The 26847-nt window shown below is 47.2% G+C and overlaps 1 protein-coding gene across 1 annotated transcript; it reads left to right on the plus strand.

The window, feature by feature from the left end:
• Nucleotides 1-13658: 13658 nt before the first annotated feature.
• On the plus strand, nucleotides 13659-25469 carry LOC140720735 (oxidized low-density lipoprotein receptor 1-like). The gene is made up of 5 exons (XM_073035565.1): nucleotides 13659-13773; nucleotides 19323-19439; nucleotides 20985-21116; nucleotides 24900-25042; nucleotides 25401-25469. The coding sequence occupies exons 1-5, from the start codon at nucleotides 13677-13679 to the stop codon at nucleotides 25467-25469; spliced, it is 558 nt and encodes a 185-aa protein (XP_072891666.1). The 5' UTR covers nucleotides 13659-13676.
• Nucleotides 25470-26847: the final 1378 nt, after the last annotated feature.

Consider the following 26847-nt stretch of genomic DNA (forward strand, 5'->3'; position numbering starts at 1 on the left):
CGACTCGGGGGCATTAGAGTTGCCAGGAAGGCTGAATTGGTGATTGTTGCGAAACGATTAGATCACCCAGAGGTGAAATCATCGATGAGAAAGGTGGACATACAGAGAGAAATAGTTATGCATTATATTTCCAAGGGTGTGTTCACACCATATGTATTGGACATGTTCCCTGAGAGGAAACCAGCCGAGGGGGAGATTCAGTTAGAGATAGAAAAGTTAAGTCTGGCTGAAGAATAGAAGAGGCAGCATTAACCTCAGATGAGGAAGCTGGAAGCAGAGGAGGGAGAAAGGCAAGCTGAAAGGGGGAAAGAGGAGGAAGAAAGGAAAGCTGAAAGGGGGAAAGAGGAGGAAGAAAGGAAAGCTGAAAGGAGGAAAGAGGAGGAAGAAAGGAAAGCTGAAAGGGAGAAAGAGGATGACGAAAGGAAAGCTGAAAGGAGGAAAGAGAAAGCTGAAAGGCAGATGGAGGAAAGGGAGAAAGAGAGGCAGCATGCGCTTGAAATAGAGAGGTTAAAGGTACAGCAGGGAAGAGACCGGGCGGCAGACCCCAAATGAGGGGTTCAAGAGTTGTCGGGAGATCCAGTTGGCACCTCCATTCGAGGAGATGGGATGTCGGTAGGTTCTTCCTCCATTTTGCGAAAGTGGCTGTGAATCAGAACTGGCCTGAGAGAAAATGGGCTGTTCCGGTACAGAGCGAACTTAGGGGGAAGGCTCAGCAAATGTATTCGGCATTGCCGATAGATGAGTCTAGGAATTATGAGGAAGTAAAAAGGGCTGTACTGAGGAGTTACGAGTTGCTGCCCAGACGCGTACCGGCAGAAGTTCTGGAACTTGAGAAAGCCGTGGAACCACACGTATTTAGAGTTTGCCCGTGAGATGCAAATATATTGTGAGCGTTGGTGCGCCTCAAAAGGGGTTGATGAAGATTATGATAACCTGTTACAGTTAATACTGACAGAGCAGTTCAAAAGTTGTATCCCTGAGAGTATGAAGACGTACTTGGATGAGAAGGAGACAGAGACTCTGTCTGCGACTGCCAAGTTAGCAGACGAGTATGCTTTAACCCACAAGTCAAAGTTTTCCTCATACAAGAGCTACCAGACAGGCAGTAGGGACGGTAGAGAAAGCCCACCGGCTAAGGCAGAGAATAAGCCGGGAGCTAGTGGAAAAGGTAAGGAGGAGGAAAAGCAGTCTGGAAGGAAGGTTCCTAGCTTTACGTGTTATAATTGTGGGAAAGCTGGTCATATAGCATCTAAGAGCTTTGCTCTGAAGAAGGAGACAGGAAAGGAGGGGAAAAACGGCAATCCCGACAGGTTGCATTGAGTCGGTCTGTAGATCGATGAGGAAGGCAAGGTAGATAGAGCACAATAGGGGCGTGAGAAGTTTATCTCGAATGGGACCGTGTCTGTGAAGGATGGAACCAGTTTAAATGAGTCCAGTGTTGATTTGTCGGAGACGTTTTTACCGACCCTGTAGCAAGACGGGTTAGAGGGTGGTAAAACGGAGGATAGTGGGGTGAAAGAGAGTAAAGGAGAGGAGGTAGATCTAACCTTAGTCAGGAGGTAATTTATTGAGGCACAGAGTAAAGATGATAAACAGATATGGCAGTTAGAGATGGTCCAGGGTTGGACACGGATGTTCTGTCTGACTTGACAGAACTGTTTGCTGTTGAAGAATTTAAATGTGTTCCCGATAATGATGTAAGGGCTGTCCGAGATGCAAAGGATACCGCTACCCTTGAGGGAGTCTGCTGGGTTAGCAGACGAGGTTGTTTTAACCCGCAAGGTTGAGTTTACTCCAAAGGGGAGTTGCCCAGAGAGTAACTGGAAGGATTAGGGGAATTTAGAGTTTGAAAAGGGGACTGGTATTGAAAGCCTGGAAGAGGTAGAAGTCCCGTTTGTTAGTATTCAGGTTGTTGAAGTACCTGTGGAGTCACCGGGTACTGAACCTAGTATTGAAACTCAGGAAAAGTCTGAGGTATCTCATTTAGTTGAAAAGGAATGCAGTTCTTTTGGGTCAGATGGACTTGGTTCAGTGAAGAAAGGGTTAACCTTGGTACCAGTGGAAAGTTGGAATTCTCAGTTGTTTGTGTTAGAAGATGTGTTAAAAGTTAACGATGAGATGAAAGCTGGTGATGTGAATATTATTGAAGGAGAAGGGAAAGGTGTTGTTCCTAAATTGAATAAAGATAATTTAAAGTCTGAATTGGTTTTAGAAAGATTGACAAAATGGAAGGGACCGTTAACTGAACAATGGCTTGTTAACAAGGTGCCTGTGAATCAATTACAGTTTGTTTGGAAATCTAAAGATAAACAACTTGCTGATGTTAATCAAGTATGTGATTTGGAGAGGCAGAACTTGAAATGTCGTTTTGACCAAGAGAGATCATCTGCCGCTGTTAAACTGAAAGCAAATAGAATGAAAGATCCTGAAGTTAAAATTAATGACTTGTTTAAAATTAACGAATTATGTGTGAAGTTCAGCAAATGGGCTTAGTTTGGAAAACATTGGTGATAAGATAGCTCCTGTGAAAGGAGTCTGTTGACGGCCTATTCCACACTGGTGAGCAAGCTAACCACGTGAGTGTTAAGTGGAAAAGGGACAAAGGTTGACCAAATGCCACTTTGAATAACAGGATCTGGTTTTGAGGGAATTTGACAAAGCATGTGAAAGATAAAAACACCATGGAAGATTGACTGTTTGAATGTTAAGTTTAAAGTACAATAGAGATTCGTATTTGCACCAACTTCTGTAATGTACCAGAGTATAATCACACATTTATTGGTTCAACACTTTATAATATACACCTAAGCTTAGATCACAACCCATTAGTATTTTTTTGGCTAACCTGATAAATAAAAAAAATGACGTTACTAAGTTGGAGACTGTTGTTACAGGAATTTGATATTAAAATACAACATGTAAAGGGGAGTGATAATGTTATTGCTCGATGTTAATTTGAACGTGTATCTGTATTATTCTTGTAGTTAAGTCAACTTCTGTATTTTGTTAAACTCTGTAATTTGGTGCATTGTTAGTTAATTTTCCCACTGGTGAAAATTCCCAGAAGGATGGGGGTGTTATGAGTGATAAACAGACCAGATGGACAATGGGGTGAAGAGTTAACCATCCCCCCCCCCCCGAGAAACACGAACTAGTACTGTTGCTATGCTGTCCATGACAGAGAAATAAAGCCCAGGCAAGAACATTTGCTACAGATAAGAAGGGAAAGAGACTGTTGATGTTACTGTATTATGACTTCTGCAATGGTTATTCATCTTCTACTATTCTGCTCATAAACATTCCTCAGTGGCCTGAAGGATTGGCCTTATTTGATGGACACAGTCATTCACAAGTGATGGATAGCTGAGTCCCCGTGAGTAGGGATAAAAGACAGGTCTGGAGAGACACCCTCCAGACACGCCAGTGGACACTGATTCAGTGTTGGAACCCAAAAGAAAGGTGGGGGCTTCGGAGACCGAACCAGGAGATCGGTCAGTAAAGCTCACAGTGTAAACGTAAGGGCCGGTGGGGACTTGTGTGTGTGTCCACTCATGCCAGAGTGACGAGCCCACCACTGAAGAACGGTCTAGCAGAAGGACGGAGGGGTCATAGCTGAATGACCATAACAATACGACGGATTAAGAAAGCAAAAGAAGGTTGCCTGACCTTAGCTGTTGCATCTTGCTCTCTCGCTCTGCCTCTCTCTCCGACGATTACAACACAACAACCATAACTACATCAGCACGCATGAACTGCACTGCACTTTATACTCATCTATGACAATTTATTTACCCCAGACATCGATAGAGCTTGTTTGTTATTGCTTATTATTATTAATCCTACACTTTTAGATTTATTACTGCTAACTTGTTTTATATGTATATTTGCATTATTGATATGGTTTTTGCTTATTTTTATTAATAAACACCTTTATTTTGGTACCACCAGACTCCAAAGAATTCTTCTTTCCCTGCTGGTTATACACCTAGTTACGGGGTGCGTAACACTAGCCGCAATCTCTCTCTCTCTCAGTAGCTCTTTCCTTCTCTCACCAGCCTCAATTCCTCTGTCGAAACACACTCTCATTCTTCCTCCACACTCTCTCTCCTCTCTCATCTCTCTCTCTCTCTCTCTCTCTCTCTCTCTCTCTCTCTCTCTCTCTCTCTCTCTCTCTCTCTCTCCCTCTCTCTCTCTCCCTCTCCCTCTCTCTCTCCCTCTCCTCTCTCTCTCCCTCTCTCTCCATCTCTCTCTCCCTCTCTCTCTCTCTCTCTCTCCTCTCTCTCTCTCTCTCTCTCTTCTCTCTCTCTCTCTCTCTCTCTCTCTCTCTCTCTCCCCTCCCCCTCTCTCTCGCTTTGCCTGGGCAGATTTCCGACGGGTGAAAGTTCAGTGTGAGCGGGAGCGAGTGGGAAGTTGGTGAAGAGAGTGGGGGTTAAAAAGAGAGGGCTTAGTGAAGAGGACAGTGAGATAGAAAGGCATTGGGAGCGAAGGGTTTAAAGAGAGGAATGGAGCTGGAAGAGTGAAATTCGAGCGGGATAGAGGCATTAATGGTGGACTAATAGAGAAAACGTTAGGGTTGCAGAGAGGACAAAGGGGTATTCTCAGGGTGATGCAGGATGTTTGAGAAAGAATCTGAACTCCGTCTTTTGGGCTGACGTTCCTGCTATTGCTTTGCTGTCTTGACAAAGTCCCGCTCAGTGTAGCCGCAGGTTTTCAAGGCCTCTCTGAAAAACTGACAACCCTCAGATCATGTTCCCCATGGGTGACAAGAGTCCTCAGATACCAATCAGCGTGAGTTGGTTTCCTGTAAAGTTCAAGGGAAAAATGTCCGTGTTCTTTGATAAGTACTGCACTGTCTAAAAATACAAGCTCCTGTTTTCGACTTCTTCAGGTGTAAATTTGGTTTACATTTGAGAGAGAGACAAGAGAGAGAGAGAGAGAGAGAGAGAGAGAGAGAGAGAGAGAGAGAGAGAGAGAGAGAGAGAGAGAGACTGTGAGGAGTTGTTCATTTCACTCGGAGAGAGGGGGCTCGCTTACTTCTGTGGGGTGTTGGTTGTTTGTCCCTGGGGTCGTGGTTTCCCGCGCAGAGAGGGTCTGACTCCCCGGTGATGAGCAGAGAAGTGGGAGGGTCAGAAGATCAAACCAGGAACTAACCGCGGGCGGGGGTGGAGAGGAAATTAAAGGCTCTGCATGAGTGTCACATATCTAGCTGTGGTTCACTCCTTCTTCACTCCTGTCATCCCTCACTAATCCCCTTTTTTCCACTCCTTTCTCCCCTCTTCTCTTCTTATCACACTCCATCGTCCACATCTCTGTCAATCGTCCCTTCACTGCATCCCTCCTCCCTCTTTGCAACGCTCTCTCTTCCCTTTCATGCGCTTAACTGTCCTTTTCACTCTCTCTACCTCCCTCCCTTTCTTCCCCCGTCAGCTTTCACTCTGCTTTCTCCCTTTCTCCACAATTTCTATCTCTCCGACCTCCTCTAACGTTCTCTCATTCTCCTTGCCCCACTTTGACGCCACTGTCACTGCTCCTGCCCCCCACCACTCTCATTTGTTGAGACAACTTTTACTCTCTCTCTCTCTCCTCCCCTGCACTTCCTTCCTCTGCTCTCGGCCTCTCTCATTATCGGCCCTTGATCTGGTGTTTGTTGCTGTCGGTCAAACTCCCCTAGGAACACGGGCTTCCTTTGTCAACGTTCACTTCAACTTTCTGAGTTCAGAGACGCAAATAATCCTCGACAGGATGGCCAACTGCGAGACTTACGTGAACGTGAAATTCACAAAAACGGAACTCACAGTCTCCTTCCCGAGGTGAGTGGGGCAGAGAGACGAAGGAACGGAGTTTCTGTCTGTCTCTGACCCCGGGAGTGTGTGATGGGACGGTGCGGAGGGAGATTCACTCAGTGACTAACCCCGGGAGTGTGTGATGGAACGGTGTGGAGGGAGATTCACTCTGTGACTGACCCCGGGAGTGTGTGATGGGACGGTGTGGAGAGAGATTCACTCTGTGTCTGACCCCGGGAGTGTGTGATGGAACGGTGTGGAGGGAGATTCACTCTGTGACGGACACCGGGGAGTGTGTGATGGGACGGTGTGGAGGGAGATTCACTCTGTGTCTGACCCCGGGGGTGTGTGATAGGACGGTATGGAGGGAGATTCACTCTGTGACTGACCGCGGGAGTGTGTGATGGGACATTGTGGAGGGAGATTCACTCTGTGTCTGACTCCGGCAGCGTGTTATGGGACGGTGTGGAGGGAGATTCGCTCTATGTCTGTACGTCCTTGTAAACATTCTCTGCACTCTTTCAAGACTATTAATATCCTTCCTGTTATTTGGTGACCGGAAATGCACACAATACTCCAAATTCGGCCTCACAAATACCTTATATACAACCTCACTATAAAATTCCAACTCTTCTGCTCAATACTTTGATTTATAATTGCCAATGTACCAAAAGCTTTCTTTACTACCCTTTCTTCCTTTAGACGCCACTTCGAGGGAATTTTGTATCTGTATTCCGAGATCCCTCTTGTGTACTGCTCTCCTCAGTGCCCTGCCAATTACCTTGTAAGTTCTACCATGGTTTTTTCCTTCCAAACTGCAATACCTCACACTTGCCCGTTTGTAAACTCCATCTTCAAACACGAGGAAACCTGCAGATGCTGGAAATTCAATCAACACACACAAAATGCTGTTTGGAATGTAGCAGGCCAGGCATCATCTATAAGGCGAAGCACTGACGACGTTTCGGGCCGAGACTCAATGACCACTGGACCTCCAATCTTTGTATCATCAGCAAATTTGCAGGTGCAATTCACCACATTATCATCCGGACCATTGATATAGATAATAAATAACAATGGACCCAGCACTGATCCCTGTGGAACACCACTAGTCACAGGCCTCCACTCAGAGTAAACAATCCTCCACTATCACTCTCTCTGCCTTCTTCCACTGAGCGAATGACTAATTCAATATACTACCTCACCATTTATACCTCGCGACTGAATCTTCCTAACTGACTTCCCATGCGGGATCTTGTCAGAGGCCTTACTGAAATCCTTGTAGACAACATCCATTGTCTTCCGTTCATCCACTTTCCTGGTAACCTCCACGAAAAACTCTAATAGATTTGTTAAACATGACCTCTCACGCCCAAGTCATGTTGACTGTCCCTGATAAGTCCCTGTCGATCCAAATACGTAGATCCTATCTCATAGTATTCCTTCCAATAATTTACCTACTACCGACGGCACATTTACAGGATGACTGTTAAACAATTTTTAAACAACGGAACAGCATGAGATATCCTCCAGTCCTCCAAACCCTGATGTGCGTGATTGGACGGAGAGGAGGGAGATTGCCTCTGACACCGGGTATGTGTAACGGGACTGTGTGGAGCGATATTGACTCTTGTCAGACCCCTGTAGCGTGCGATGAATTGGTGTGGAGACTGCTTAACACTACGTCTGACCCCGGGAGTGTGTGATGGGACGGTGCAGATGGACACTGACTCTGTGTCTGACCCCCGGGAGTGAATGATGGGACGGTGTGGACAGAGCTTCACTTGAGTCTGAACCCGGGAGTATGTGATGGGTCAGCGTGGACAGAATACACTTTGTGTCTGAGCCCGGGAGTGTGCGATGGGATGGTGCGGAGGGAGCTTCACAGTGACCCAGGAATGTGTGATTGGACAGTGAGGAGGGAAATTCATTCTGGGACTGACTCCAAGATTCTGAAATGAAATGTCGTGGAGGGAGCTTCACCCTGTGTGAGAAGGTGATGGAACAGGGTGAATGGTATTCACTATGTGTTTGAGCCCAGGAGAAGTGATGAGACGATGGTGAGGGAGCTTAACTCTCTGTGAGAAGGTGATGGGACGGCGGGGATGGTATTCACTAAGTGTTTGAGCCCAGGAGATGTGTTGAGAGGATGGTAAGGGAGCTTCACTCTGTGTCTGGTCGTGGGAGTGTGTGATGGGCCGGAGTGGAGGAAAATCGCCTCTGAACACGGAGAGTGTGATGCGTCGGTGTGCAGAGAGATTTCCTTTGGGTCTCACAGAGTGAATCTGTAATGCAATTGTGTGGACAGAGTTTCACCCTTTGTCTTAAAATCCCCTACTATCACAAATTTATGTTTCCTGCAGATTTGCTCCTCTAATTCTGGGTGACTATAGGGTGACCTATATGACAACCCCATTAATGTGGTCGATAGGGAGGGGTCGTGCCGTTAACTTTCTCCTGTCAATCCGCATTTGACTTGCCAGAGCTCAGAACCTCACTCTTACCCGGAGTAAACTCCGTGTGCCATTTCTCCACCCATCTACAACCGGTCCACATCCCACTGAATCCATCAGAGATGTTCCACACTTTCCACAACACCACCAATCTGTTTGTCCTCTGCGATTTGAGAAATCACCTATTTCCATTTTCGTCGCAATTAGTCAGGCACATCACAAAGACTTGAAAGCCTGGTTGTATATGTAAATTATAAACAGCCTTGAGTCTCCTCGTTTTAAAAAGTTTATTTTGATTTGATTGTATTGAAAAATATCGCGGAAATGGCCCTTCTGGCCCTTCTGACGGCGCTGCCCACAAATTCCCCGATTTAATCCTGGCCTAGTGACTGTACAACCTACAATCACCAATTCACCGACAAGCCCTTATGTCTGCCGGACTGTGGGAGGAAACTTGAGCACCTTGACGAAACCCACTCGGTCTCGGGTAGAACGGACCAGCTCCTTGCAGTCAGTGGCGGGACTGAACCCGGGTCTGTGGTACTGTAAGCCCAGAAAAAAAGTGACTCTGTGTATACATCTTGTCTGTGCCCCATGTGGTTCCGCATGGGAGGTTAGTTAGGAAGATTCAGTCGCTAGATATACACAGAGAGGTAATAAATTGGATTAGACATTGGCTCAATTGAAGAGCTAGAGAGTGGTAGTGGAGGATTGCTTCTCTGAGTGAAGGCCTGTGACTAGTGGTGTGCCACAGGGATCAGTGCTGGGTCCATTGTTATTTGTCATCAATATCAATGATCTGGATGATAACGTGGCAAATTGAATCAGCACATCTGCTGATGATACAAAGATTGGAGGTATAGTGGACAGTCAGGAAGATTTTCAAAGATTGCAGGGGGATTTGGACCAGAAGGAGGAATGGGCCGAATAATGGCAGAAGGAATTTAATGCGGACAAGTGTGAGGTATTGTACTTCGGAAGGTCAAATCAAGGTGGAACATACAAGGTAAATGGTATGGCACTGAGGAGTGCAGTAGAACAGAAGAATCTATGAATACAGCTACATAATTCCCGAAAAGTGTCGTCACAAGTAGATAGGGTCGTAAAGAGAGCTGTTGGTACATTGGCCTTTATAAATCAAAGTACTGAGTATTAGAGTTGGAATGTAATGGTGAGATTGTATAAGATATTGGCGAGGCCGAATTTGGATAATTGTGTGCAGTTTTTGGTCACGTAATTACAGGAAGGATATTAATAATGTTGAAAGAGTGCAGAGAAGGTTTACAATGTGTTGCCGGGACTTGGGAAATTGAGTTACAGAGAGAGGTTGAGTAGGTTAGGACTTTATTCCCTGGAGCATAGGAGAATGAGGGATGATTTGACACAGGTGTATAAAATTATGATGGGTATAGATAGAGTAAATGCAAGCAGGATTTTTCGCATGAGGCTAGGGGAGTAAAAGAAAAAAAGAGGTCATGGGTTAAGTGTGAAGGGGAAAAGTTTAAAGGCAAAATTGGGGGGGGGCTTCTTCACGCAGAGTGTGGTGGGAGTGTGGAATGAGCTGCCAGATGAAGTGGTTAATGCGGGCTAACTTCTGACATTTAAGAAACACCTGGACAGGTATATGGATGAGAGGGGTTTGGAGGGATATGGCCCAGGTGCAGGTCAGTAGGACTCTAGAACCATAGAACATTATAGCACTGTACAGGCCATTGAGCCCTCTGTGTTACGCTGACCCATACAATCCTGAACAAATGTACTAAACCGACACTACAACAGAACCCTCCATTTTTCTGTCATCCATGTGCCTCACCAAGGGCCCTTAAATACCCCTAATGTTTCAGCCTCCACCAGCATCCCTGGCCAGTCATTACAGGCACTCACAAAGTTCTGTGTAAAAAACTTACCCCTGACGTCTCCCCCAAACTTCCCTCCCTTAATTTTGTACATATGCCTTCTGGTGTTTGCAGTTGGTGCCCTGGGAAACAGAGACTAACTATCCACTCTATCTATGCCTCTCATAATCTTGTAGACCTCTATCAAGTCCCCTCTCATTCTTCTACGCACCAAAGAGAAAAGTCCCAGCTCTGCTAACCTTGCTTCATATGACTTGTTCTCCAAACCAGGCAACATCCTGGTAAATCACCTCTGCACCCTCTCCTTAGCTTCCACATCCTTCATGTAATGAGGTGACCATAATTGAACACTATACTTTAAGTGCGATCTCACCAGAGATTTGTAGAGTTGCAACGTAACCTCTCATCTCTTGAACTCAATCCCATTGTTAATGAAGCCTAGCATCACATGAGCCTTCTTAACTACTCTATCAACTTGTGCAGCGACCTTGAGGGATGTATGGATTTGAACCCCAAGGTCCCTTTGTTCATCCACACTCTTAAGTAACTGACCATTAATCCAGTACTCAGTCTTCTGGTTTGTCCTTCCAAAATGCATCACGTCACACCTGTCCGGATTGAACTCCATCTGCCATTTTTTTCTACCCAGCTCTGCAGCCTGTCTATATCCTCTTGTAACCTTCGACCACCTGCAGCTCCATCCACAACTCCTCCAATCTTCGTGTCATCCGCAAACTTACTCATCCATCCTTCCACCTCTTCATCCAGGTCATTTATATAAATCTCAAATACATGAGTAGACTGCACGTCTCCAAATGCTCCTGGATCCTATCCTTAAGAATCCTTTCCAGTAGTTTGCATACCACCGACGTAAGACTCACCGACATAAGACTCACCCGTCTATAGTTCCCAGGTTTCTCCCTATTACCTTTTTTAAACAAGGGAACCACATTTGCCATTCTCCAGTCCTCCGGCACTTGCCCTGCAGCCAAAGAGGAATCAAAGATCATAACTAATGCTCCTGCGATCTCTTCTCTCAATTCCCACAACAACCTGGGGTGTACCATATCTGGCCCTGGGGATTTATCAACCTTAATGTTTTTAGAAGATCCAGCACTTCTTCTTCCCTAATCTCCACATTGTCCAGCACACAGGGCCGCTCTTCTTCGACCTCATCCTGATCAAGTTCCTTTTCACTTGTGAATAATGAAGCAAAGTGTTCATTTAGGACCTCACCAACCTCCTACGCCTTCAGGCACATGTTGCCCTCTTTATCCTTTAGCGGTCCCACCTTCGTTCTCGTCATCCTCCTATTCTTCATTTACGCATAGAACGCCTTGGGGTTCTCCTTAATCCTACATGCTAAGTCTTCATGCCCCCTTCGAGCTCTCCTAAGTCCTTTCTTTAGGCTCCTTGCTGGCGACAATATATTTCTTATAAGCCTCCCCTATTTCCTGCTTCTGATATCTAACATATGCTTCCTTTTTCCTCATGACGAGTTGCTACACGTGTTTCATCGCCACGGTTCCCTTTTCCTGCCATTTTTCCCTTGCCTCAGTGGGACAAACCTATCCTGAACTCAGCTCAAGTGGTCCCTAAACTTCTCCCACATTACTTTTGTGCTTTCCACTTTGAACATCTGGTTCCAATTTACTCTCGCTAGATCCTGCCTCATCCCTTCAAAGTTAACCCTTCCACAGTTAAGCACTTTACCGTTTCGTCTGATTTTATCCCTCTCCATAGCTATGCTGAAGCTAAGGGAGTTGTGGTCAGTCTCACCAAAATGCTTCCCCACCAAGTGGTCTGTCACCTGACCAGGTTCATTAACCAGAACTAGATCCGGTATAGCCTCTCCTCTCGTCGACTGATCCACATACTGGGCCAGGAATCCTCTTGAACACACCTGACCAATTCAGCTCCATCTATTCCCCTGCACTCAGGAGGTGCCGGTCAATATGAGGGAAGTTGAAATCACCTATAACTGCTACCACGTATTTCCTGTTCCAATCTAAAATCTGCCTATTTATCTGTCATCGGTGTCCCGAGGGCTATTTGGGGGCCAATAGATTACTCCCAGCGGAGTGATTGATCCCTTCCTATTTCTGACTTCCACCCAGACTGAGTCCGTGGACACTCATTGAATCATTCTATTCTAAATTCATGCTCAAACTCATTCTATTCCTATTCTCACTGTCGAGTGGCACAGAGAGTAATCCCGAGATTACTGCCATTGAGACCCTGCATTTTAACTTCCTTCCTAACTCCCTGTAGTCTTCATTCAGGACCTCTTCCCTTTTCCTACCAATGTCATTGGTACCAATATGTACCACGACCTCTGGCTGTTTTCCCTCCCACCGCAGGATATCTTGGACGCGATCAGAAACATCCCGGACCCTGGCACATGGGAGGCAAACTACCATCCGAGTTTCTTTCCTGCGTTCACAGAATCGCCTGTCAATCCCCTGACTATGGAGTCCCCTATCACTACTGCCTTCTTCTTCATTTCCCAGCCTTCTGAGACACAGGGACAGACTCTGTTGCAGAGGCACGGCCACTGTCGCTTCCCCCAGGTAGGCTGTACCCCTAACAGTACTCAAACAGGAGTATTTATTGTCAAGGGGTATAGCCACAGGGGTACTCTCTAGTACCTGACTCTTCCCCGTCCCTCTTCCGACTGTGACCCATTTCTCTGTACACCGTGGTCCCGGAGTGACCACCTGTGTGTAACTGCTCTCTGTCACCTCCTCACTCTCGCTGACGCTTAGGAGTTGCATTTCGATGCACCGAGTGCAGATGTGGCCTGCCGGGACGCCGGGAGACTCCAGGACCTCCCACATCTGACACGGACCACAGTGAACTGACCTCACCACTTACTACGTCCTTTTGCAATCAACAACTGCATCACCTCGTCCCGTTACCGCCGAAGCCCGTGGAGCCCAAGCCCTTTCACTCTGCTGCCTCTCACTCCGCTGGCCGCTCCAAACGCTGCCCGCTGGATATGGCTGCCTTCTTTTTAAACTGTTCGCCCTCAACTGGCGGAAGCACGCGCCTGCGCAGTCTGGCCTTACTTTTCACCCGAGATCTCAGAATGTCCTTGCGCTGGAAATCCTTAGGTGCTCTCCCGGTACATTCTTGTTCCGAATCTAGGCAGAAAAATAGTTCGGCACAGCCAGTAAGGGCCAAAAGGCCTGTCTCTGTGCTGTAATGTTCTATGGTTCTATGACCCGTCATCACCGAACCCCGAATGAAGCAAAGCCCTACCGCTCTGTCTCAGATCACTCCTTTGACAACCGCTCCTTTGATGAGAGCTCCGCTAGGCAGTATCTCCCTTTTAAGCCTGAACCTTCCCTGCTATCCAACTCACGACTGGTGCTCCGGATATAGCCACTGACAGACCAAGTACAATGGACTAGCGCTCTCGAAGCCCCCTTTGTAAATAAGCGCCGCACACCTACGTGAAATCGCAATTCGTAAAGCTCTGCTGCCGCCGCCTATGGGCAATGTACTTCCTCTACCGGTCTCTCCTCCTTTTACTTCTCTCTCCCACTCATTCTCTCTCAGACGGTCTGAACTCCACCTACAAAATGCTGGAACTTCCGAAAGACGAACGTCACTTAGAAGAGAATGAAGATCCTCCTATTGCATCGGGACCTGCCGAAATGTCAGTGGCTACACCGGCAGGTCAGAGTTCACAATAATGACATCACTGAGGTGGTCACGTGTTTTACGTACAAGCGTTCTGGTTCTAATGAATCTGCTTCGACCACTTCCTCTGGCAGTTCATCCTACAGACGGACCACTCTCTGCGTGAAGAAGCCCTCTCCCCCAAAGTTCCCTTTAAACTTTTCCCCCTTCACCCTTAACCCACGACCTCTGTTTTTTTTTCTCTCCACTGGCCTCAGTCAAAAAAAAGCTTAACTTGCATTCACTCCACCTATACCCAGCATAATTTTATACACCTCAATCAAATCACCCCTCATTTTCCTACGCTCCAGGGTACATAGTCCTAACCTATTCAACCTTTCTGTGTAACTCAGTTTCTCAAGTCCCGGCAAAATCGTTGTAAAACTTCTCAGCACTTTTACAACCTTTTTAATATCCTTCCTGTAATTAGGTGACCAATACTGCACACAATACTTCAAATTCGGTCTAACCGATGTCTTACATAATCTCACCATTACATTGCAGGTCTAATACTCAATACTTTGATTTATTATGGCCAATATACCAAAAGCTTTCTTTACAACCCTATCTACTTGTAAAACCACTTTTAGGGAATCACGTACCTGCACTCCCAGATACCTCTGTTTTACTGCACTCCACAGTGCCATACCATTTACCTTGTATATTCCACCTTGATTTGACCTTCCGAAGTACAATGCCTCACACTTGTCTGTATTAAACTCCTTCTGCCATTATTCAACCCATTTCTCCTACGGCTCCAAATCCTCCTGCAAGCTTTGAAAACCTTCCTCACTGTCCACTATACCTCCAATCTTTGTATCAACTACAGATTTGCTGATTCAATTTGCCAAACCTACCGGCCTATGATTCCTCGGCTTACTTTTTGAGCCTTTTTTAAACAACGGAACTACATGAGCTATCCTCCAATCCTCCGGCACCTGACCCGTGGAAATCGACATTTTAAATATTTCTGCTCGAGCCCCTGCAATTTCAAAACGAGTTCCCTTCAAGGTCCGAGGGAATTCCCTGTCAGGTCCTGGGGATTTATCTACTCTGATTTGCCTTAATACAGCAAGAACCTCCTCCTCTTTAATCTGTATAAGTACCATGGCCTCCCTACTTGTTTGCCTTGTTTCCATAGACTCCATTCCAGTTTCCATAGTAAATACAGATGAAAAAAAATAATATCTCTCCCATTTATTTTGTTTCCATACAGAGCTGACCACTTGGCTCTTTGAGAGGACCAATTTTATCCCTTACTATCCTTTTGCTCTTAACATATCTGTAGAAGCTGTTAGGATTACCTTCACCCTGACTGCCAAAGTAACCTCTTCTATTATATTATCCCTCCTGATTTCTTTCTTAAGTATTTTTTATTCTTTTAATACTCCTCAAGCATCTCATTTCCTCCCTGTTGCCTTACAGGCTATATATCTCTCCTTCTTTATCTTACACCTCTGCGATCCGAGGCATAAAATCCCAAACTGCCTGACATATTTCCATAACTCAGTCCTTGAACTATCCTCGTGTATCTCCTCTGCACTGTCTCTAGCTCAGTGGCATCTTATCCAGAGGAAGACTACTCAAAGTGTGGCTTCACTGACGTCTTGTACAATTCCAACATGACCTCCCTACTCCTGTACTCATTGCCCTGACGAATGGAGGGCGGCGCGACAGGTGCTAACTTCAACGCCCTGTCTACCTGTGACTGCACTTTCAGAGAACCGTGTCCCTGAACCCCTGGGTCCCTCTGCTCTGCAACACTCCCCAGGGTCCCTGTCTACCTGTGATTCCACTTTCAGGGAACAGTATACCTCTAGCCCTGGGTCCCTACGTTCTATAATCTCCCCCAACATTCCTCTCTCCCGTCTTCCAGGGTGATCTACCATCTGTGATCTTGATACGGGGCTTAAATAGCGTCCATTATAGCTATCAATCTGGACATATAGGTCAGTCAAATTCCCCTGGGACACACACCTTTACACAGAGTAGTCTACCAAGTGAAAATATAAAATGTTTTATTTTCTTCTCTGCTCACCATGTCTACCAACCTGTTCTCATGAAACGCCCTGGTTCCTCACTAAAGATATAAACACTGCTCTGCACATGACCGCAAGAAACTAAAGAGCGTTGAGGAAAGAGCTGAGCCCAGCTCCGAAACCAGCCTCCCCGCCATGAACTCTCACTACACATACTGCTGCTCCGATAAAGTACCCAGCATCATCAAAGGTCCCCAAACATTCAATCTTCTGCACCCTCCCATCGGAGGGAAAATGCGAAATCATGTATCAGGAGACTCAAGGACTGTTTCTACACTACAGTAATCAGACTATTGAACGGATCTCCAACACGATAAGAAGAACGCTTGACATCAGATCTTCCTCTCCGTTGCTCTTGAATCTTATTGTCTGCCTGCACTGCAATGTCTCTATGCATATCTGGATTACATCTAATTATCTGTATAGACAGGGCCTATTTAGCAAGAATCAACACGAGTTTATGTGTGGAGGTCAAAATAAGATTTTGCCCAATCTTCTGAGATTTTTTGAAGTGGTTACTAGGAAAGTTGACGAGGGTAAAGCAGTGGATGTTGTCTGTATGGAATTCAGTAAGGCCTTGGCAGGTTTACACATGGATGGTTAGTTAGGAAGGTTCAGCTGTTACCAATTAATATTGAAGTAGTAAAATGCATTCAACAGTGGCTGGATGGGAGATGCCAGAGAGTAGTGGTGGATAACTGTTTGCCAGTTCAGAGGCCGGTGACTAGTGGTGTGCCTCAGGGATCTGTACTGGATCCAATGTTGTTTGTCAAATACATTAATGATCTTGATGATGGGGTGCTAAATTGGATTAGTACGTATTTAGATGATTCTAAGAAAGGTGGCGTTGTGGATAATGAAGTAGATTTTCGAAGCTTGCAGAGAGATTTAGGCCAGTCAGAAGAGTGGGCTGAAAAATGGCAGATGGAGTTTAATGCTGATAAGTGTGAGGTGCTATATTTTGGTAGGGCTAATCAAAAAATGACATACATGGTAAATGGTAGGGCATTGAGGAATGCAGTAGAACAGAGTGATCTGGGAGTAATGGTGCATAGTTTCCTGAAAGTGGAATCGCATGTGGAAAGGGTGGCGAAGAAAGCTTTTGGTATGCTGGTCTTTATAAATCAAAGCAATGTGTATAGGAGTTGAAATGTAATGTTAAAATTGTACAAGGCATTGGTGACGCCAAATTTGTAGTATTGTGTACAGTTCCGGATACCGAATTTTAGGAAAGATGTCAACAAAATAGAGAGAGTACTGAGGAGATTTACTGGAATGTTAACTGGGTTTCAGCACTTAACTTACAGAGAAATGTTGAACAAGTTAGGTCTTTATTATTCGTAGCGGAGAAGGTTGAGGCGGGTCTTGACAGAGGTATTTAAAATTATGAAGTGGAATGATAGAGTTGACGTGGATACGCCTTTTCCATTTAGAGTAGCGGAGATTCAAATAAGAGGACATAAATTAAGAGTTAAGGGGCAAAAGTTTAGTGGTAACACGAGAGGGGACCTGTTTACACAGAGAGTGGTAGCTGTGTGGAACTAACGCCCTGTAGAAGTGGTGGAAACAGGTTCATTATTGTGACTTTAAAAAATGGATAGGAAAGGAATGGAGCGATATAGGCTGAGTGCCGGTCTGTGGGAATAGGTGAGTGTAATCGTTCGACATGGACTAGAAGGGCCGTGAGGGCCTGTTTCCGTGCTGTAACTGTTACATGGTTATATATACAAACTATCTGGATGACAATATAGGTGGGTGGTTTGGTATGTTTGTAGATGATAGGTTGATGGGTGTTGTGGATCGCTTAGAGGACCTGCATTCAATTCCGTAGGACACGGATCAGTTTCTGATATGGGACGGAGGAATGGCAGATGGTGTTTAACCGGGACAAACGTAAGATGTTGCACTTTGGTAGTCGAAATGCTCAGAGATAGCTCTCTACTAAAGCCAAAACACTAAATGTGTTTTTACCAGAGGGATCTTATAGTCCAATGCCACTATTCATGCCATGGTTTCTGATAGGATGGCTCAGAATGACATTCCTGCCATTATTAGTTGGGGCACTGAGTTTAAAAGTCCGGCTGTTATAAAGCAACTTTACAAAAATTTCTAGTCAGCATGAATCAAGCGTATTGAATACAGTTCTGGTCACCCCGTTATCGGAAGGATGTCAAGGTCTTTGCTGTCACACAACGCCTTGTTAAATGCCCAGATTCTCACAAGTCTTGACCACAGACATTAGAGGTCCCGTGGGTAACACAACCAGTCACGGACGTCCGCCGGCCTTTGGGTTCTGTGGACAAGCCAGTACGGAATCCAAATTCCCAATTCACTGTGAATCCCAGTCATCACAATCTTGTGAATGGATCTCCCATGAGAGAGACTTTGCCAAAGGCCCGTCTACAGTTAACTCTTTATCTCTCCATTGAACGGCGTGATTAATCCGAGATCCCTTTTCCTGTCGAGAATTAATGGTTCTGTCTTTAACCGTTTCCTGTCCCTTCACATTTAATGCCCCCAAGGAAAATACCTCACACTTACCTGAGCTAAACCCCGTTTGCCATTTTCCACCCAGATCTACAACTCATCCAGACCCCACCGAATTCTTGGCGATATTCCGCACTGTCCACAACATCACCAATCTTTGTGTCTTCTGAGATTTTACACCCATCCATCTCTATTTTCATCCAGGTCAATCACACCCATCACAAACACCGGATAGTCCGGGTGTAGTTGTATACCTTTTCCCACCATCTTTTCCCTTTTTTCTCAAACAATAATTTGTTTTATTTTTAATTGAAACACATTTCGGAACAGGCACTTCCGGCCATTCAGGCCGCGCTGCTCAACAATTCTCCGAATTATTCCGTTTTCTAATGACTGTTCAATTTACAATAACCAAATAACCAACTTACCGGTATGTCTTTGAACTGTGGGAGGAAACCAGAGCGCCCGGGGGAAATCCACTTGCTTGTGGGGAGAAATTGGAAAGTCCTTGCAGGCAACGGCGGGAATTGAACCCGGGTTGCTGGTACTGTAAAGCGCTGCGCTAACCATCACCTTGCCAGCAGCCACAAAACAAAGAAAGACAATGGAATCCACGAAGATCCCCACAACATGATAATCCCCACAAGACCGTCATTTATCTCATGCGTGAAAAAGGAACAAAGCGGGCAAAAAATAATACAGCTACGAAAAATAATAAAACCGTGACAATCTCTCATTCCGCTCTTTCGCACCCCCTCTCTCTCGCTCCATTGTCTCTTCACCCTCTCTCTCCCACTTTTTTCTCCCCTCATCCCCCTCTCTTCTCCACTATTTCGCTGTCTTTCTCACACATCCCAAACACCCTTCACTCATAACATCGCTTCCTCTTCTCACGCGACCATTCCACGTCTCCATTCTCTTCCCGTTTCCTCTGCCCCATTCTCTCACATTTCCCCCCCATCGCTCCCCTCTCACTCTCACCATCTTCTCCTTCTGTTTATCTGAATGGTCCCTCCACAGGTCCCCATAAACAGGAGCCGAACGAGAAAACCGGAAGTATACCGGACGGTAAGATCTGCCTACTCTGCCTAGTTACGATCGTCCTCGTCGCGATAGTGGTCGGGCTGTCGATCCATGGTGAGTCGAACGGACTCCGGTTGGAGTCGGACCGTAAACTAACAGAGTGGAATGATACGTGAGTGTAAAACCTCACAATGACACGGACTCAGCGCTCAACCTGTCACAACACGTACTTCATGGTGACACTGTCACGCCCCTCACGGTGAATCTGACACTACCCTCACCTTGACAGGGACACAGCTCCCACCGTGACACCGACTCCCATCTCACCGTGACGCCGAAAAATAATAAACTCTGAATCCAGACGGTCAATTCCCCGTGGATCCCATGCATCATAATCTTCTGGATAAGCCTCCCCTCAGGGACCCGGTCAAACACCCACGGCTCCAACTTAATCGATCACATTCGGGAGAGGTGACAAAATCTCTGGAATCAGAGAGACGCTTGTCGGCCCTGGGAATTCAAGGGATTTGGACTCTCAGCGATGAGGCTCAATGTAACTGAGAATGCGAGAGGGAGGGGGTGATCGTGGTGGAAGGAGAGACCGCGGCTGGTGGGTGGAAGGGAATCCCAGTGGGGGACACGGCTGAATTCACACACACACACTGAAAGTGAACATCGGAAATAGATCGAACCGGAGGATCTGCCTACTCCGCCCAGTTACGTCCGCCATTACCGTGATTGTTGCCGGCTCTCGACCCAAATGGAGGCAGGTTGTAAATAAATTGTTTTTGTAAAACACCGCAGGGACACCCACACCCCTTTACTGTGACACTGAGACACCACTCACTGTGACATCCATAAGCTCCTCAACCTGACCCGTCCAGCTCCGCACCGTGACAAGGACTCACGCTTCACTGTAACTCCCCTTACCGAGACGGTATCGCCCCTCAACATACCGCCGATGCACCGCTCACTGAGACAATTATCCACACCTCACCCTGACACAGGTAAACCCCTCACCGCGATAGCGACTCCGAAATTCACAGCAAAACCTACGTATTACACCCCGTGACGTCGATGCATACCTCAGCGTGACACTGTCACACCCATCGTCGCCATCACATGCCTCTCACCATGACACAGACACACCCCTCTCTTTGAGACCAGCACACCCCAGACCATGACACAGATACTCCACCCACGGTGACATCTCCACGCTCCTCACTCTGAGATTTCTCACGCCGTGACATCGAGAAACACTTCATTGTGACCCGGCACAACTCGGGCCAGGACACCTAAACACCTGTCACAGTGACACCGACACGTTCCTCACCGCAACTCGGATTGACCGACAGGATACTTATGTTGACCCCCATTGTAACATGAACTAAATCTTCACCGGGACATTGATATAACCCTCAACTTGACACAGACACGCCTCTCATTTCCCTCGGGATTACCCAGTTTCCGTCGGGATCAATATGTTTGCCTCTCTGTCTCAAGGTGACGCCGACGCCTCTCACTGTGCCACCAGCATATCCTTCACTGTGACACCCTTCACTGTGACACTGACACAACACTCTCTGTGACTCGGTCGGTAGCGTGACGCTGACTCACGTGGCACTGTAAACGCTAACCATCCATCACCGTCTCTCTCAGTGTCACAGATTCGTCAGTCTCTTAAACGAATGAACAGCGATCTCCGTCAACAGTTCACTGAGATGGAAACGAAGTACAGATCTGTCAACGAAACCAAGGCTCAAATCTGTGAATTGTTGACCAGCAGAAGAGGTGAGACATCATCCCCCTCTTTCACCCGCTCCTCATCACAGGGCAGGCATGGAGAGACGAAGCGTTACTGTGTGCTTGACATCGGGAGTGTGTGATGAGATGGTGTGGAGGATCATTCACTTTGTGTTTGACCCGGTGAGTGTGTTATGGGGCTGCGTGGAGGGTGTCTGTCCCCTGAAGTGTGGTTTGGCACCGTGGAGAGAGCGTATCACTCTGAATCCGGGAGTGTTCGACGGGACGGTGCAGCGGGGGCTTCGCTATGAGTCTGCATCCGGGAGTGTGTGACGGGATCGCGTAGTGACAGCTTTCATCTGTGTCTGAATCCCAGAGTGAGGAATGGGACGGAACAGAGGGAACATCACTCTGCGTCTTAATCTGGGTGCGTGTGATGGGACAGTGTGGAAGGAGCTTCACTCTGTGACTGACTCCCGGAGTGAGTAATGGGATCGTAGAGAGACAGCGTCTGTGTCTGACTCCGGGACTGTGTGAGGGGACAGTGCAGAGGGACGTTCATTCTATGTATCACCGGATTGTGTGATTGAATGTTGTGGAGCGACTCTGAACCCGTCAGTGTGTCATGGGAGAGCAAGGGGTGGAACTGCGCTTTGTGCATGAGAACAGCTGAGCTTGATGGGACGGTTGTGAGAGATCTTCACTCTGTGACTCGCCAGGAGGTGTGTGATGTAAGGAGGGTGTAAGGAGGGAGATTTACACTGTGATAGTCTCGGGACTGTATGATGGGACGGTGTGGGGGCAGCTTCCCTCTGTGTCTGACCACTGTAGTGTGTGATTGGACGGTGTTGGGGGGGGGTGAGCATCGCCCCTTCTCTGACCCCTGTGTTATTTGATGTCACCGGGTAGAAGGAGCATCATACTGTGTATGACCACGGGAGCATGCGGCGGGATCGTGCAGAGTGTGTTTCATTTCCTATCTGACCACGGGGAGTGTGTTGGGTTAGTGTGGAGGGAGGCTCACTCAGTTTTTGTCCGCAAGACCTCGTGATGGGAGAGCATGCAGTGAGCATGTTTGACCCGAGGAGTGTGTGATAGTGTGGTGGAGAGTAAGCTTCAGTCTGAGACTGACCACGTTCTTGTGTGATGGGACAGTGTGGTAGGAGACTCACTCTGTGTTTTTGACACCTGGAAAGTATAATGGGATCGTCAGACAATAGCTTCATTCTTCATCTGTCCCTGAGAGTGTGTGACGTGACGTTGTGGATGGAACCCAAATTTGTGTCTGCCCAATCAGAAAGTGTGTGATTGAATGTTCTGCAGGGACCTTCACTCTATAACTGACACCGGGTGCCTGTGATGGGACGGTGCCGAGGTAGTTTCATTGCGATTCTGAACTCGGGAGTGTGTGATGGAATGGATTGGAGGGAGATACACTCTGTGTCTGATCTCGGGAGTGTGTGATGGGACGGTGTGGAGGGAGATTCACTCTGTATCTGACCCCGGGTGTGTGTCATGGGATGGTGCGGAGGTAGATTCACTCTGTGTCTTATCTCGGAGTGTGTGGTGGGACGGTGTGGAGGGAGATTCACTCTGTGTCTATTCGTAAGAGCGTGTGATTTGACAGTAAGCAGCGTGCAGTCTGAATCCATGAGTGTGTGATGGGGCCGTAGCAAGAGAGAGCTTCACTCTGTGTCTGACCCCGGGTGTGTATGATGTAATAGTATAAGGGATTTCCACTGTATGTTTAATCCTGGATTCTGTGATGGGACAGTGCTAAAGGAGAGTCCCTCAGTGTCTGGCAACGGGTTGCGTGATTGGAAATTTGCGGAGGAAGCTAATTCATAAGCCTCACCCCGGGAGTGTGTGGCGGTACGGTAGGGAGTGAAATTCTATTTCTGCCTGTCCCTCAGGAACGAGCTTCAGTTTAATTCTGACGACGGGAATATGTGATAGAAGGGTGCGAGGGTAGTTTGTATTTGACCCCGGGAACGTATAATGGAGCAGTTTCGATGAAGTCTCACCCTGTGTCTGACCCCGAGAGTGTGTGATGGGCAGTGTGGAGTGAGCTTTACTCTCTGTCTGACACAGTGTGTTTGCGATGCGATGTTCTGCAGGGAGCATCAGTCTGTGTCTAACCGCAGGAATGAGCATTGGGACAGTGAGGAGGGAACATCACTCTGTCTTTTACCGGAAGTGACTGATGGGACAGTGCAATAAGGAGCTCACACTGGGTGAAACCCCTGGGAGTGTGATGGGACTGTATGGCGGGAGTGTCACTCTGTGTCTCACCCCGGGAGTGTGATGGGACTGTATGGAGGGAGTGTCACTCTGTGTCTGACCCCGGGAGTGTGACATGGGACTGTATGGAGGGAGTGTCACTCTGTGTCTGACCCCGGGAGTGTGATGGGACTGTATGGAGGGAGTGTCACTCTGTGTCTGACCCCGGGAGTGTGTGATGGGACGGTATGGAGGGAGTGTCACTCTGTGTCTGACCCCGGGAGTGTGACATGGGACTGTATGGAGGGAGTGTCACTCTGTGTCTGACCCCGGGAGTGTGACATGGGACTGTATGGAGGGAGTGTCACTCTGTGTCTGACCCTGGGAGTGTGTGATGGGACGGTGTGGAGGGAGTGTCACTCTGTGTCTGACCCCTGGGAGTGTGATGGGACGGTATGGAGGGAGTGTCACTCTGTGTCTGACCCCTGGGAGTGTGATGGGACGGTATGGAGGGAGTGTCACTCTGTGTCTGACCCCTGGGAGTGTGATGGGACGGTATGGAGGGAGTGTCACTCTGTGTCTGACCCCGGGAGTGTGTGATGGGACTGTATGGAGGTAGTGTCACTCTGTGTCTGACCCCGGGAGTGTGATGGGGCAGTGTGGAGGGAGTGTCACTCTGTGTCTGACCCCGGGAGTGTGTGATGGGACTGTATGGAGGGAGTGTCACTCTGCGTCTGACCCCTGGGAGTGTGATGGGACTGTATGGAGGGAGAGTCACTCTGCGTCTGACCCCGGGAGTGTGTGATGGGACTGTATGGAGGGAGTGTCACTCTGCGTCTGACCCCGGGAGTGTGTGATGGGACTGTACGGAGGGAGTGTCACTCTGCGTCTGAACTCTGTCGACTGTGGCAGGGTGATGTGGAAGGAGCTTCACTTTGTGAATGACACAGTGTGCGTGTGATGGAATGCTATGGAGGGATCATCACTTATAGCTGACCCCTGGAGTGTGTGATGGGGCAGTGTGGAGGGAGATACACTCTGTGTCTGAACCCGCGAGTGCGTGACGTGACCGTGTGGAGGGAGTTTCACTCGGGGTCTGACTACAGGAGTATGTGATTGGACGGTGTGTAGGAAGCTTCACTCTGCTTCTAACAGGAGTGTGTGCTGGGACGGTCTGGTGGAGCAGCACTGTGACCGACCCAAGGATTGTGTGATGGGACAGTGTGGAGGGAGATTCATGCAGTGTCTGCCCCCTGGAGTATGCGATATATGAAGTTCCACAGTGTCTGACACCGGAAGTGTGTAATGGAACGATGTGGAGAGAGCTCCTTTCTGTGTTTGACCCCGGGAATGTGCGATCGGACGGTATGGTGGGAGCTTCACTCTGTGTCTGACTACGGGAGTGTGTGATGAGACGGTGAGGAGGGATCGCCTTTCTGTGTTTGACATGGGAGTGTGTCAAGGGATCGGTGAGTAGGCGGTTTCATTCTGTACTTGATCAGTTGTGTCTGATGGGACGGCGAGGAGGGATCCTCTTTCGATGTTTGACTCACAGCGGATGCAATAGACCGTACGCAGGGAGATTCACTGTTTCTTCTTCCTATTTTCCAGAGCAAAATTGTTCCCAGTACTGGATCGGAAATGAAGGCGGCTGTTATTTTATATCCACCTTTAAATTTTCCTACGATAAAGCGAGGCTGTATTGTTCGGACTCTCATTCTAAACTTCTTGAAATAAATTCAGCCGAAGAAGAGGTACGTGTCAGATCGACTGAAGATATATCTAGAACTGAGCGAAGCTCCCTCCACACCGTCCCATCACACACTCCCGGGGTCAGACACAGAGTGAATCTCCCTCCACACCGTCCCATCACACACTCCCGGGGTCAGACACAGAGTGAAGCTCCCTCCACACGGTCACATCACACACTCCCGGGTTCAGACACAGAGTGAGGCTCCCTCCATACCGTGCCATCACATTCTCCTGTGGTGAGACAGAGAATTCAGCTCCTTCAATACAAGCTCTTCAAATTCTCCAGGGGTCAAACAGAAAGGGATGCTCTTTAAATTTTACTCAAATTCAATCGATAATGATAGCAATTTAATTTTACAGAATTTTGTTGTCAAAGCTGACCGCGACAAAGGCATTTCATATTGGATTGGAAAATGCAAAGACGGGTGAGATTTGGGATCTTGCATTTTTCTGAGAGAAAAAGGGTCGTCGGATTGATACAGGCTGCGGGAAGCGAGTGGGCAGTGGATTGATTTTGGGGACTGGCACAGGCTGCGGGAAGGTTGTGTGCAGTGGGATTAGTTTGTGGTCACACACGAGTTGCTAAAGGGAGTGGGCATTGGTATGAATTGACGGACTGAAAAGGGCTGTGGGGAGAGAGTGGGTATATCGGGGCATTTTGGAGAGAGAGAAAGTTCTACGGTGAGAGAATGGATTTGTTTCGGGATCGACACGGACTGTTGGTAGAGTGTGCAGTAAAACTAATACAACCATATAGCCATATAACAATTACAGCACGGAAACAGGCCATTCCGACACTGCTAGTCCGTGCCGAAAGCTTACTCTCACCTAGCTCCACCTACCTGCACTCAGCTCAGAACTCTCATTTCAATTTCTGTACAAAATCTATCTATACTTCTTTTAAATGACAGAATCAAACCTGCCTCTACCACTTCTACTGGAAGCTCGTTCCACACAGCTACCACTCTCTGAGTAAAGACGTGTTGCCCATAAAGTTTTGCCTGTTAACTCTCAACTCATGTCCTCTTGTTCGAATCTCCCATACACTCAATGGATAATGCCTATCTACGTCAACTCTACCTATCCCACTTATAATATTAAATACATCTCTCAATTCCCCTCTCACCCTTCTACGCTCCAAGGAATAAAGACCTAACTTGTTCAACCTTTCTCTGTAACTTAGGTGCTGAAACACAGGTAACATTCTAGTAAATCTCCTCTGTACTCCATCTATTTTGGTGACAACTTTCCTATAATTCGGTGACAGAATTGTACACAAAACTCCAAGTTTGGCCTCACCTATGCCTTGTACAATTTTGACATTACATCCCAACTCCTATACTCACTGCTCTGATTTATAAAGTCCAGCATAACAAAAGCTTTCTTCACCATCCTATACACATGAGGTTCCACTTTCAGGGAACTATGCACCATTATTCCTAGATCACTCTGTTCTACTGCATTCCTCAATGCCTTACCATTTACCATGTATATCCTATTTTGATGAGTCCTACCAAAATGTATCACCTCACTCTTATCAGCATAACCTCCAGCTGCCATCTTCTAGCACACTCCTTCTTCTGGCCTAAATCTCTCTGCAAGATTTGAAAACCAACTTCTTTGTCTACAACGGCACCTATCTTAGCATCAGCTGCATATTTACTAATCCCATTTACCACCCCGTTATCCAGATCATTAATGTATATGACAAACAACAATGGACCCAGTACAGATCCCTGAGGCACACCACTAGTCACCGGCCTCTAACCTGACAAACAGTTATCCACCACTGCTCTCTGGCATCTCC

The sequence above is a fragment of the Hemitrygon akajei genome, unplaced genomic scaffold (assembly GCF_048418815.1).
Source record: "Hemitrygon akajei unplaced genomic scaffold, sHemAka1.3 Scf000046, whole genome shotgun sequence".
Taxonomy (NCBI): domain Eukaryota; kingdom Metazoa; phylum Chordata; class Chondrichthyes; order Myliobatiformes; family Dasyatidae; genus Hemitrygon; species Hemitrygon akajei.

Bases quoted from the DNA above. Each gene is read 5' to 3' on its own strand.
- LOC140720735 (XM_073035565.1), top strand. From the start codon at position 13,677: ATGCTGGAACTTCCGAAAGACGAACGTCACTTAGAAGAGAATGAAGAT. The intron at 13,774-19,322 runs GTCAGAGTTCAC...GTCCCTCCACAG, and splicing joins GTCAGTGGCTACACCGGCAG to GTCCCCATAAACAGGAGCCG. The intron at 19,440-20,984 runs GTGAGTCGAACG...CGTCTCTCTCAG, and splicing joins GGTCGGGCTGTCGATCCATG to TGTCACAGATTCGTCAGTCT.